Source organism: Rutilus rutilus, assembly GCF_951802725.1.
Source record: "Rutilus rutilus genome assembly, chromosome: 19".
Lineage (NCBI taxonomy): Eukaryota > Metazoa > Chordata > Actinopteri > Cypriniformes > Leuciscidae > Rutilus > Rutilus rutilus.
In genome coordinates, this window is record NC_140232.1 from 3,438,993 (window position 1) to 3,453,500 (window position 14,508).

General features: G+C 39.6%; 1 protein-coding gene across 3 annotated transcripts; it reads left to right on the forward strand.

Annotated features, from left to right (window-relative positions):
• The first annotated feature begins 745 nt into the window (after positions 1-745).
• LOC311278784 (putative transposon-derived protein F52C9.6) lies at positions 746-11,481 on the forward strand. Of its 3 annotated transcripts, none has more exons than XM_084389823.1 (9): positions 746-899; positions 3,854-5,572; positions 6,097-6,387; positions 6,717-7,087; positions 8,168-8,323; positions 10,183-10,270; positions 10,345-10,529; positions 10,864-10,897; positions 11,106-11,481. In XM_084389823.1, exon 2 carries the CDS (start codon positions 4,354-4,356, stop codon positions 5,566-5,568), a length of 1,215 nt encoding a protein of 404 aa, XP_084245949.1. In that variant the 5' UTR covers positions 746-899; positions 3,854-4,353; the 3' UTR covers positions 5,569-5,572; positions 6,097-6,387; positions 6,717-7,087; positions 8,168-8,323; positions 10,183-10,270; positions 10,345-10,529; positions 10,864-10,897; positions 11,106-11,481. The 3 variants fall into 3 exon arrangements, with proteins under 3 accessions (XP_084245949.1, XP_084245950.1, XP_084245948.1); XM_084389824.1 differs by having other exon boundaries at positions 3,854-5,568; XM_084389822.1 differs by having other exon boundaries at positions 3,854-5,564.
• The last annotated feature ends 3,027 nt before the right edge of the window (positions 11,482-14,508 follow it).

Here is a 14,508-nt window from a genome sequence, read left to right on the forward strand (position 1 = left end):
TCGGGTTTTTTTTTTTTTTTTTTTAAGGCAGTAGAAGGTTCTGGAACTTTTGCGCGCTTCCACATCCCGCGCAACTACGGATCTCCCAGGAACATTCATTATTGCTGCGTACATTTATCCATGTCGGAGTTCTGAGTAGTAGTCTACCTAGATGCGCATGGCATGCGCGAGCGGTGCGCGATCATGGTCGACTGACAACGAGATTAAGCAGCTGAACAAGAGTACGGCCGTGTTCCGATTGTTCTCATCTCAGCTCCGCCGAGACAAAATAGACATGCCATTTCAAAATCTTTCATTTATAATCAGAAATATGTTTTCAAAAGCATCACTTTTATCAAATTTTATGTGACATAATTTCCTATAGGCAACTGACTGCAAACGAGCAGGCTTATGTGCCGGGGCTGAGCCCCGGAGAGCCCCGGCCCAATTTAACCACTGCATGTATACCTCCTCTCCAATATGTTTTATTTTCTTCTTTCTTTTTTTCCTTTAATGTGTGAATTGACTGTTTAGCATATTTGATATAAACGTTACCTGTAATGTTCTTCGTATCTTACGATGCTCTGGATTCATTTTGAAGCTTATATGTGAAATATGTGCATGCTGTAGGCCTATTACACAATGTATAATTCTGGAAATAATAATAATGATGGCAAAATGAGGCTTCCTGAACTAAAAACCCTTTTTTGGGTGCCCAAAAAAGACTTCCTGTTATTAGTGGCAGCTGACATCAGAGACTTCCTGCCGAATCCGAGGCAAACCGAAACACAAATCTAGTGACGACTAAACCTGTCGGGTACTGGCAAAAACTTCTTGCAGCCGATTTTTTGACGAACCCTCTCTGGCCAGTGTTGTGATGTGAAAGAAACAGACGTGAATATATATTAGCCTATCAGAAGGTAAGTATTTTAACATTTTTAGAAAATCTGCAGCTGTCAGAGCTTTGAACTATACTAACCTAAATAATCACGGCACAAAATAAGCTTTTGTTGTCCGTATTTTAAAGTCAATCGACAACTTACCAAATTATATAAATGTGTGCCTTTATCTTTTATGAGTCGATTTGATCCTACAGTGCTATACTTGCTATTTCTGAATTTCATTCGCACATGTTCTAAAGTGAAAGTAGTTTTGCCTTTTGCTCCCACTTGTTTTCATAATGTGAAATATCTGTTTTCATTTCTGTTAAAATGCTTTTTTTTTTTTTTGCTTCTTATGTGGTTTTATAAAAACTTGATTTGGTGATATACTTACAGCCATGATAATAAAATAAGAATTATTGTGTTTATTTATTCCGTACGGTGACGCATTGCTGCCACATACATATTATTTTTTCCTCCCAATTATGTCGTAATAACGAGATCTTATGTCGTAATAACGAGATCTTATGTCGTTTTAACGACATCTTTTCTCGTAATAACGAGATCTTATGTCGTTAAAACGACATATTTTTCTCGTAATAACGAGATCTTATGTCGTAATAACGAGATCTTATGTCGTTAAAACGACATCTTTTTCTCGTAATAACGAGATCTTATGTCGTAATAACGAGATCTTATGTCGTTAAAACGACATCTTTTTCTCGTAATAACGAGATGTTATGTCGTTAAAACAACATTTTTTTTGCCCTTATAAGGACATGTGTAGTCATGTACAAAATATGCCTTTATCCACATAAAATTGACAGCCTATCGCGCCTTTATCACACGTTCAAAAAGCTTACGCAAATATAGAAGCCCCCAATCATGCAAAATTAATCAATGAGGCCCTTTTTTGAAAATATATTTTATATAGGCTAGGATGTTTTATATTTTATATATAAGTTTTTTTTTATATGATATATTATATAGGCCTAATAAGATTTATTTTTGTTAATATGCTATATCTTCATTACCTAGAGATATAATTAAACAAAAAGTAGTCAAAACACATCTAACAGAACATAGCCTAAGTTGTTTATTTTTTACAACATTGTGTTCTTATTTTGTTTAATTAACGAAATGTCAATCTTCATCTTTATAACAGAAGATACAATACAATACAAAAATCTTCAAGATAACGGATTGTCACCTTATAAACAGTCATTTTTTAATGGAATAATACACCCTTATAATAAAGAAAAAGCTTCAGTGATAAAGAATATGAACGCAATGCATTTAATTATACGTTAAGCGTTTTCCTTCCATATACCCTTTATTATAAAGAAAATAGGTGGCTCTTAACGTGTCTTTCTATGGGAGGATGGATGGATTGAATGCATTCAATGCAAATATTCAATGGTATTCAATGCAAAACAAAAATGAAAAATACAAGTAGCCAATAAAATAAACAAATTATTGTGGCATTAATTAGCCCATAAACAATATTTATTTTAAAGCCTAAACGAATTTGTTTAAAGAAAACCAGCGTTGGGCGTTTATCTGTATAGGCTAAGTGTTTCAGCCGCCCTTTTCAAACTGCTGCAATAAAATGCAACAGAATAGTTAAACATGAAGAGGATTATCCGTCTGGCATGGCCGCTCGCTCTAACGTTAACCTAGATAAATGTTTGCTATTATGAAGCGCATATCCGAGTGTTTGTGCAGAGTGTGGAGCGCGCACTATGACATGGATGGAGGCGCCGGTGCCATCACTCGCATTTTCCTATCAACAGTGGAAACAACTTAAAATACTCCATCATTTCTGGTCATACAGAAAATAATAATACATCAGTCGCAACTACTTTTATTTGTGTAAACTCACAACAACAAGAAAACGGTGTGCTTTTGTAAAATAAAATAAAACAAACAGGGCGCGCTTTCATGATCTCTGAATTGGAGCAAATACGGTAGCCTACCATCTGATAATGTAATCCTGTCTGTATGAAAGGCGCATATAGGCTACATTACAGCGGAGATGTATGGAGATACAGTGCAGGCAGCCTACACTGAAAAGACTAGTTCATTAATAAACAATTAAAATGCTTCGTTATTTTTTTCAGATACATTTATTATATCATTAGCCTACTTTTGCCGGCGCTTTGCGGCAAGTTTAATGCTTGCGCTTGAGCGCGGAATATAGGCTATAGCCTACATGCACCCAGCATTGAATATAAACGTGCGATTAGTCCTAATTGCTTAAATGAATGACTACTAGTCTAGAAAAATCCTTTAGTCTATGGCAACTCTAATCAATAGCCTACAGTTAATATTTGACATTATTTCATTAGTAATTAGTATCCAGCTCTTCACATTTAATTAGTTGAGCTAGCATAATTAATGAACTAATAAAATAATAAAAGAAAATTTTAATTAAGATACTAACCATATATTTCTATATAGCATTGCTTATTCCACCACACAAAGGACTGTTTATAAGGTGACATCCGTTATACATGTGAAGATTGTAGGCTGTATCTTGAAGATTTTTGTATTTATTGTATTGTATCTTCTGTTATAAAGACGACATTTCGTTAATTAAACAAAATAAGAACACAATGTTGTAAAATTTTCTGTTTTGTGTTTTGACTACTTTTTGGTTAATTATATCTCTAGGTAATGAATGAAGATATAGCCTATTAACAAAAATAAATCTTATATATAATAGGTATATTATATAAAAAAAAAACTTATAGGCCTATTTAAAATATTTTCCAAAAAGGGCCTCATTGATTAATTTTGCATGATTGGGGGCTGCTATATTTGCTTAAGCTTTTTGAACGTGTGATAAAGGCGCGATAGGCTGTCAATTTTATGTGGATAAAGGCATATTTTGTACATGACTACACATGTCCTTCCTTCCACTCCGTGGGCACCTGTTTCTCCTCCCAGATTTTCTTAAACAACGGGAACAGTATCTCTACCGTTGTTTCCAGGTCCGCCTTCAATGCTTCTGCTGGTATACTGTCTGGACCTGCTGCCTTGCCGTTCCTCTGCTGGCCTACTGCCTTGCGGATCTCTTCTCTGGTTGGCGCACTGCAATCTATTGGTAGATCCTCTGATGCTGGATTGATGGTTGGCGGGTTTGCTGGCATTTGCTTGTTTAATAGTTCTTCGAAGTGTTCCCTCCATCTATCCATTTGTTGTTCCTCTCCCTTCAATATTTTTCCCTCCTTGTCTTTCACCGGCCTAGCTGGCTTGCAGAACTTCCCTGACAGCGTCTTTTTGATGGAGTACAGATCTTTCATATTGCCATTTCTTGCTGCTTCTTCTGCTTCGGCTGCCAGACCATCAACATAGTTCCGCTTATCGGTTTAGGGAGGGATATATTATAAAGTTACCTAAGAAAGGCGACCTCAGCAAGTGTGACAACTACCGAGGGATTACGCTACTGTCCATTCCAGGGAAAGTGTTCAATAGGATCATCCTGAATAGAATGAAGGACCAGGTGGACACCCAACTCCGTGACCAGCAGGCAGGCTTCCGGAAAGACAGATCCTGTACGGACCAGATTGCCACCCTGCGTATCATTGTCGAACAGTCACTGGAGTGGAACTCCTCTCTCTACATTACCTTTGTAGACTATGAGAAGGCTTTCGATAGCCTGGATAGGAGTGCCCTTTGGAATCTTCTCCGGCATTATGGTGTGCCAGCCAAGATCGTCAACATCATCCGAAACTCGTACGATGGTATGAACAGCAGAGTGGTCCATGGAGGGAAGCTTACGGAGACCTTCGAAGTGAGAACCGGGGTTCGTCAGGGATGCCTGCTCTCGCCTTTCCTCTTCTTGCTAGCCATCGATTGGATAATGAAGACTACAACGGCACGCACAAGAACAGGAATCCAGTGGACACCCTTCACACAACTCGACGACCTGGACTTTGCGGATGACTTGGCCTTGCTATCCCACACCCGACAGCAGATGCAGGAAAAGATAAACAGCACAGCTGCCACCTCCGCTCAACTAGGTCTGAACATCAACAAACAGAAGACAAAGATCCTCAAGGTGAATAACACCAACAACAACCCAGTCCAGTTGGACGGAGAGGCGTTAGAAGAAGTGGAGGCCTTCACCTACCTGGGCAGTGTCATCAACAATCAGGGTGGAACAGACGCTGACGTTAAGGTACGAATATGTAAAGCAAGAGCAGCCTTCCTACAGCTGAGGAACATCTGGGGCCTAAGGACAAAGGTCAGGCTGTTCAATACCAATGTCAAGGCGGTCCTTCTCTATGGTGCAGAGACATGGAGGAAAACAGTGGCGATGATGAAGAAAGCTCAGACCTTCGTCAACTCCTGTCTGCGAAGAATCCTCCAGATTCGCTGGCCAAACACCATCAGCAACCAGGATCTTTGGCAGAGAACCAATCAGCTTCCTGCAGAAGATGAGATCCTGAAACGACGCTGGAGATGGATTGGTCATACGCTCCGCAAGCCAGCTTCCAACATCACCAGGCAAGCGCTCACTTGGAATCCCCAAGGCAAAAGGAAAAGAGGAAGGCCAAGAAATACGTGGCGCCGAGATCTGGCAGCTGATACCAAAGAACTTGGATACACCTGGAGCCAGCTGGAGAGAAAAGCCCAAGACAGGGATGCCTGGAGAGCTCTTGTCGGCGGCCTATGCCCCAGGAGGGGTAGCAGGCATAAGTAAGTAAGTAAGTACACATGTCCTTATAAGGGCAAAAAAAAGATGTCGTTTTAACGACATAACATCTCGTTATTACGAGAAAAAGATGTCGTTTTAACGACATAAGATCTCGTTATTACGAGAAAAGATGTCGTTAAAACGACATAAGATCTCGTTATTACGACATAATTGATGGGAAAAAATAATATGTATGTGGCAGCAATGCGTCACCGTAGTACCGTACTAGTATTTTTTATGAAAAAAAAAACATGATTTTTTTATAAAGACTCTGCATTTAGAATACTGTACCTATAGCAAAACAAAGATTTGTCTCTTTTATTCCTCGAAATGTTTAAAAATGTCAATGAAAATGACACTGTGGTGGAAAAGTTTTTGATGTTTTAAGGAAAATGTTAAAAATGATGGAGGTAAACTAATGAGAGATTTCTTTCCAAAAAATTATCAAGACAAAAGTGCTTTTATTTGAAGAAACAAATAAAGTTCACAGTGAGGTGATTCATTTCTTGTTCTTGTTTTTCTTTCTTTTTTTAGTTTGTTTGACAGAGAATGGATATGTCTGCAAGAAGCTTGTGGGAAATACAACCTGCACAAGATCTGAGTTTTGAACTGCTGTCTTGAGTCCTGCCGTTAGCTAAGACATCAGACCATGCAGCTAACGACACCTCTACTGTGAAGGCTGAGGACATTCATGTGGCATGTCCACTTTAAGGATTACTCTTCTCTTTACTGTTATTCTTCCACTTTACTATGAACTTTGCTCTTGTGAATGTGCTCATGCTGAATATGAGATAAATGGGGAATGCTGTCCAATGTGTGCTCCTGGTAAGACTGATTATAAAAAGTTATACCATATACTTTACATATTTTACACAATTTGTATAATTTCAAAGTTTCTAACTTTAGATTTTTTTTTTATTCTTTATCAATATGTTTTTTTTTTTACTGCAAGTTTGTGACGTTATTACATCAGTAATGATAATCTGCTTTATTCTGCTTTAATGAATATATTTTTTCTGCATAAAAGCATTTGTTTGGTTTGTGAAAAAAAAACTAAATTATAAAGTCAGAATACCATGACAATGCATTTTGCATCACATTATTAAGTGATTTCTGTTGAAATTCAATAACAAATGTTATGTGCTGCTTTTTAGGAAACCGTGTTGTTTGGCACTGCACACATGATACCAGCACAACTTGTGTTCCATGCCCTGAATACACTTATACTGATGAACTGCAGGCTTATTAAAATGCCTTACATGTACAGAGTGTGATTTAAGTGAGTGTTTCCCCCTTTAAATTTGTTCATCTGAAAATTAAAAAGTTGCTATAATTTACTTAAAGGTGCATTGCGCAAGTCTCTGAGTTTTTGCAGAACTATGCCCCCTCTGGCGACAAGCGAAACTGCAACCAGAGGTGTGCACGCTCATGGACCACACGCACGCTTGCACGAGCACGAGCTGTTCATAACCAAAGGAGCATCAACCGCACAAATCTTTTGTTTACAGTCATAATGTCTTCAGAGGTAATAAAGTTATTAATCTGCAAGTCATTTTAAATATGTGAAAGGAAAAGCATTTGAGTAAATTACACACTTATGTGTGAGGGGAAAACGGGGGTAGTAGAAACCTTCGGTTTTTGTTTCCATCTATCTCCATGTTGAACTGTTTTATGTGTTTACTGTATCCACTTATGATTGTATTATTATGGAAACACGTTCATGAACAATACAAGTTATTACTTTGTTTTTAATTTGTAAAAGCTCAAAATAATAATCATACCATACACAGTTGGTCAACAAAGTACACTCAAATGCCTCAAGGTAATATTCATAGATTATTACATCATTTGTTGTCATAGATTTGCCGTATCAGACATTAGAGACTGGGCTATATCTTACCATTTTATCAAGAAAAAAGCCAACTGAGGATCCCGTTTGAGCCCTAGAGCAGACCGGAGATTCCAACGAACAGTATTTATATCGTTTTTACCTTTTGTACACAGCCACGTCCAAGTGATCTGCGGGCGCGGGCGCAGGCGCTTCCTAGTGTGTGGAGACCGGAGATCATTTCAACCATTTGTTGAAAGCCTTCCCGATGTTGACTCTCGTCTTATTCCGACGCCTGTGGCAATAGACAAAAGTTTTCTTTTCTTTGTCTTACGTGGAGTTTGGAATGAACTACAAGCCGGTCTCTTTGAATCCATCTTTTACTTTTGTCGAAAGTTGACTAAAGTTTTGTCGCTCGAGTTGTCTTCGCTGATACGGAGAATGGCGGCGAATACACAAACCTGCCAGACATAGCCAGGTGAGCGTGAACGCGCATGACGTCACGCCCAGTCTCAAATTCCGTCCCGAATCCCTCTTAATTATTTTACTGTACAGGATTATAGAGGCAATCGCAGTGATCAGAGAAGGGCTCATTCAGCCCATCAGGCAATTGTTTAAGCATGTATGGGTTAGAAAAACGGGTATTTTTAACATGAAATCTTGTGCAATGCACCTTTAAGAGGTGATTTAGCATCTTGAGATGCAAGCTATTTGGGTTCATGGGTTCCTAACAGTAACTAATGTAATCTGGTTTCTGCTGACTGATTTCTATCTTAGAGCGAGGGTTAAGAGTGAGTAAAGCCTGCACTCGGTCGTCAGATGCTGTGTGTGAGCCACTGGAGAGATTCTTCTGCACTGAAAGAGAGAAACACTCCTGTAGACTCGCTGTGCAACACTCTGAATGCAGACCTGGACAATACATCAGACAAGCAGGTAAATGATCACATTATATAAAGATGCATGGACAGTGCATGAAATGCTGTTTATTGTTATCTGTGCTGCATTAGTTGCAGTTAAAGGGGGGGTACAATGGTGTTTCATGTATTCAGAGTTGTTTACAGTGTTAAAGAGATGGATTCTCATGCTTAACATGGCCAAAGTTTGAAAAAAATATTTTGGACGAATAACAGAGAATTTCTGGGCCGAAAATCTTACTTCCGGGTTGGTACAAGTTTCGGCTGATTTTTTTCGATCGTGGATCTAATGACGTAGACCATAGTGGAACTCCTTATATGAGCATTTCTCCCGGAAAAGCGCGCCCACGCACACGTCGACCAGAGGAGAGCTAGACCGCGCACATCAACGCGCTTTAACAGGAAATCATCGGCAGCGCTGCCTAGAATTTGTTCAAGAATGTCTCCAAAGTGTGTTTTTGGATGTGAGGGAAAGCTTACCAAGTTCATCTTCCCAAAGAACCCAGCGTTAGGAACAGTTAGTGATGTTACGTCTGACACCGACGCACTAGTCACGTGAAAATGACTTCTGAAGCAAACACACTGGTTCACTCCTGTAGTAAACCGCCTGACTGCTTTGACAGCCCAATCCAGTGTTGACAGGTTTGAAACCTGGCGGCTGTATTTCTTATAAAAGTGAAGGTAAAAAAAACTATAGAAACCATTACAGAAATTCTATTGGATTTAATGGTTTTCATGGGAATTTTATTGGTTGTAATGGGAATTATAGTGGTCTCTGTGGGTCTACTGATATGTGTTGGGTTGTATTGGTGGGGGCATTAAATCCTAATGGAATATGTCCCTAACACACTACAACAAAGAATTATGTAGTGGTTTAAATGGTAAAAGCCAATGGTTCCTATTTTGATATAAACCATTAGAACTTCTGTGATGGTTTCCAACCTTTTTTTAAGCTGGTCTGATCTTCTGTCCTTGTCTAAAGAAATAATTACACACACACATCATGCTTAATGTTTTATTATCAACACATGAAATTCATCAGTATCTGTAAAATTCACCTACATAAATGAGTTTCACAGTACTAACACTGTTTCAGCTTTGATCGCCTCGGTAAAAACACGTAATAAACGGGGCGTTACTTACATTTTACGGTTGTCAGCTTTGTTGCATTACATTTACTTCACCAGGAGATGGTGCTGAAATTTCTATCTGAATGAAGCTTCGAGTAATGAACCATTTTCGACACAATTGTATCAGAAAGCAATAATGCTTCGAAACGCTTCATTTGGACATCACTAGGAACAGTGGATGCAGATGTTTTTTTCCGGGGCAAAAACGAGTTGTGTAAGACTGTTTGCTCCCTGCATTTCGACGCTGATTGTTTTATAAACAAAGCCCAGATCGACGGATTTGCAGATCGTCTAATGCTTAAGGATGGAGCAGTCACAATGATAAAGGTTCGCGGTCGCAGGCGGTGAGTAAAACTGGTTCAAATGTCTCTGTGTGTTGTTGTTAGCTATCAGCGCGTCAGCACAGCGTTAGCTCCGCCCACACGGCCCGCCTCCAGACGCTAGTTTTTTTTCCGGAAAGACTCGGTACAGCCTATCTTTCTTTTATAAATATAATAAAACTAAAGACTTTTTGGAGATATGAAGGATGCAATACTACTCTATAGGTACTCAAAATTAACAGGAGATTGAGTGAAAATGAGCATTTCACCCCCCCTTAAAGTGCAAAATAAATTTTCACAAACGTTTATCTAAGCATAGGCTACAATATAATATCCCCCTTTAAGGAAACAAGAGCATTTGTTTATTTTATTTTAAACAACATTTATTTTTAACATTCTTTATGTACCTATATGTCCATTGTCTACAGGCACTGGCTCCACAGATACAGTATGTGCCGACTGTAAAGCTGACACATATTCAAATGGCTCTTTTTCATCCTGTAAACCACACACAAAGTAAGTGTTCACTTATACTGTTGGTGTGTGCTGTTGCTCATCATTTTACATCTGATCCTGGATATTATTCACAGGTGTGAAGCATTGGGACTTACTGAAATAAATCCAGGAACACAGTCGTCTGACAGTGAATGTGGAAATCTCCCTGATGTTACAGCCATTGCTCTTAGTGTTACAGCTACTGTGATAGTAATAATTACAGTAATAAGTGTCCTTACAATCAGACATATTCAAAAGAAGAAATTATCTCATCAGTCAGGTAAGCTTTAATCAATTTGTTCAGAACGTTTTTGTAGTATGAGATATAGAGTTGTTTTTCATATAATTTCTATGCAAATTCAGCCAAATTAAATAAATAAATAAATAGTCATGGATCTGGAATACTTTTTGACAATCATTCATATACACTATATTTGCTATAATTAGAAAAAAGAGGGTGATGCAGCGAGTAAAATAATTGATTAAATTATCTGTTAATACTGGAATACAGGTATTGAAAGTTTATTTCTTTTTTCACATTAAAGAGAAAAAGAAAATTACTTTTAATTTGTTTTAAATAACAAAATGCATGTTTATCTGTTTTCTGTTAAAAGGAAATGGGAAATCTCAATGAACAAGCCAGAATGGGTAAGAGTAGTAATTCATATTGACATACAGCACAGTTAATCAGCTCATGTACATGATGAGAAACTTCAGTGACAAAATATTAGATTTTAAATGTGATTTATTTAACAATATGTTGGTCTTCTGTGGTTTGACTGTGAGAAAGCAATGCAACACATTATTTGTGCCTGTGCAAGTTGGAAAGTAATGCTTTCATTCACTGTGTTTTCAGCTGTTCATGACCGGAAAATGCTGAGCTCTCCGGATTGGATCAACCCGTAAACGACTAGGAATAGCTACAGTTTCCAGACTACTCAGAATTGTCTCCACATCAGGACCGGTGCCATTACACATACTTCCGAACAAATGCAGACTATTCTCCTACTCGCAGAAATAGTTGCGTCTCTCTCCTTTACCCAAACCAATGAAGAGAGAACGCCAACTCCTGTGAAGACTTCAGATGATGCAAACTCTGAATCAACATCACCAATGCTACATTTTTCTAATCATTTGTTTACAAACAAGTATTTTTTTTTTTACAATTATAAAATAGTTTCTTACATTTTTTGTATTCTAGAGTCAATATTCATTAAAATTCAATTGCTTTATTTTTGTCCTTGCTTATAGACGAGGTTGACAGAAATTAGCCACTTTTGTTCCAACAGAGGATGAAATGTGTCGTCATCTATGAGTGTTGAGTGACGTAATATCCCTATTAAGTTGACGCATGGAGGATACGTGAGACTGAATACAATGAAAAGCCCTCGCGCTGCTCATATGCTGAGAGTGCGATAATACAGTAGAGATGCGCGATTAATCTTTAAAAGATTCAAACACCCACGTGATGATCTTCCAATTCGTCTGTCAATTAAACTTTGACAAATTCATATAGCAACATTCAAAGCTGTGTCGACGTCATGAAACAGCTTCACAAACAGTCTTTTCAACATCATAGTATCATTATTAGTGTGATGCAATAGTTAAAGTTATCATAGAAGTACTTGGACAAAAGTTTAAATTTTAAATATACACTCACCTAAAGGATTATTAGGAACACCATACTAATACTGTGTTTGACCCCCTTTCGCCTTCAGAAGTGCCTTAATTCTACGTGGCATTGATTCAACAAGGTGCTGAAAGCATTCTTTAGAAATGTTGGCCCATATTGATAGGATAGCATCTTGCAGTTGATGGAGATTTGTGGGATGCACATCTAGGGCACGAAGCTCCCGTTCCACCACATCCCAAAGATGCTCTATTGGGTTGAGATCTGGTGACTGTGGGGGCCATTTTAGTACAGTGAACTCATTGTCATGTTCAAGAAACCAATTTGAAATGATTTGAGCTTTGTGACATGGTGCATTACATTTAGTCATTTAGCAGCATTATCCTGCTGGAAGTAGCTATCAGAGGATGGGTACATGGTGGTCATAAAGGGATGGACATGGTCAGAAACAATGCTCAGGTAGGCCGTGGCATTTAAACGAGGCCCAATTGGCACTAAGGGGCCTAAAGTGTGCCAAGAAAACATCCCTCACACCATTACACCACCACCACCAGCCTGCACAGTGGTAACAAGGCATGATGGATTCATGTTCTCATTCTGTTTACGCCAAATTCTGGCTCTACCATCTGAATGTCTCAACAGAAATCGAGACTCATCAGACCAGGCAACATTTTTCCAGTCTTCAACTGTCCAATTTTGGTGAGCTTGTGCAAATTGTAGCCTCTTTTTCCTATTTGTAGTGGAGATGAGTGGTACCCGGTGGGGTCTTCTGCTGTTGTAGCCCATCCGCCTCAAGGTTGTGCGTGTTGTGGCTTCACAAATGCTTTGCTGCATACCTCGGTTGTAACGAGTGGTTATTTCAGTCAAAGTTGCTCTTCTATCAGCTTGAATCAGTCGGCCCATTCTCCTCTGACCTCTAGCATCAACAAGGCATTTTCGCCCACAGGACTGCCGCATACTGGATATTTTTCCCTTTTCACACCATTCTTTGTAAACCCTAGAAATGGTTGTGCGTGAATATCCCAGTAACTGAGCAGATTGTGAAATACTCAGACCGGCCCGTCTGGCACCAACAACCATGCCACGCTCAAAATTGCTTAAATCACCTTTCTTTCCCATTCTGACATTCAGTTTGGAGTTCAGGAGATTGTCTTGACCAGGACCACACCCCTAAATGCATTGAAGCAACTGCCATGTGATTGGTTGATTTGATAATTGCATTAATGAGAAATTGAACAGGTGTTCCTAATAATCCTTTAGGTGAGTGTAAATACTGATGTCTATATGATAACGATCAAAATCAGCTTTTGATAGAAACTTGGCGCTTAAAATAACGCATTTATCGATTTTATTGTTTCACCAGTAGGTGGCGACAAGTGACTGTTAAAAAATGTATTGTTATTATTGAATCATTTATTCAAGAGTATGTGTCCGAGTATAAGTATACTTGTATGTGTCCGAGCTAAGAGTATAGCTTGTTTCCGCCACAAAATAAAACATTTTAAAAGATAATTGCGACTTTTTATCTCACAATTGCAAGTTTACATCTCGCAATTCTGACTTTATTTCTCAGAATTGCGAGATATAAAGTCAGAATTGCGTGAAATAAAGTTGCAATTGCGTGTTATAAAGTCAAAATTGCGAGATATAAAGTCAGAATTGCATGATATAAAGTCGCAATTGCGTGTAATAAAGTCAGAATTGCGAGATATAGGGTGAAAGTGGTGTCAACGGACGCCTCCACCTCGGGATGGGGAGCGCTGCTCGAGAGCAGACCGTTCTTCGGCCAGTGGTCAGAACGGGAAAAGCTTCAACATATAAACTGCCTAGAAATGCTGGCAGTGGACAACGCGCTGACGCGCTTCTGTCCTCAGATAAAGGGCCACCACGTCTTAGTCCGCTCGGACAACATGTCGGTGGTGTCCTACATAAATCGGCAGGGTGGTCTCAGATCCCGAAAATTATACAGGCTGGCGGAACGCCTCCTGTTATGGACTCGCTGAGAGCAGTGCACGTGCCTGGGCTACAGAACTTGGGGCCAGACAGTCTGTCCAGGAACAACATTCCTACAAGCGAATGGTCTCTACACCCGCAAACAGTCGAACTGTTGTGGGAGAGATTCGGCAGAGCGAAAGTGGACCTGTTCGCGTCTCACGAAAATGCTCACTGTCCGGAATTTTTCTTCAAGAGCGAGAGCGCTGCCCGCTCTTTGCTTTTCCCCCCGTCTCTCTCCTGCCTCAGGTGATAGAACAGATCAGGGAAGTGAGCTGCTCATAGCGCCACTCTGGAAGAACTAACCATGGTTCCCAGTTCTGATGCAGTTAGCAGACACTGCCCCGTGGCCAGTGCCAATGAGGAGGGACCTCCTCTCTCAGGCCAGGGGTTCGATTTGGCATCCTCACCCGGAGCTGTGGTCCCTTCACGTATGGGCTCTCAAAGGGTACCCGCTGACCTCTCAGAGTGAGTGCTAAATACTATCACTCAGGCTAGATCTCCGTCTACCAGACGGCTCTATTCCTCGAAGTGGTCGGTGTTTTCCGGCTGGTGCACAGCTCGGGGCATTTCACCCTTAAACTGTGGGATGAAGGAGGTTCTCTCCTTCCTACAAAGAGCTGCTGCCCACACCCCT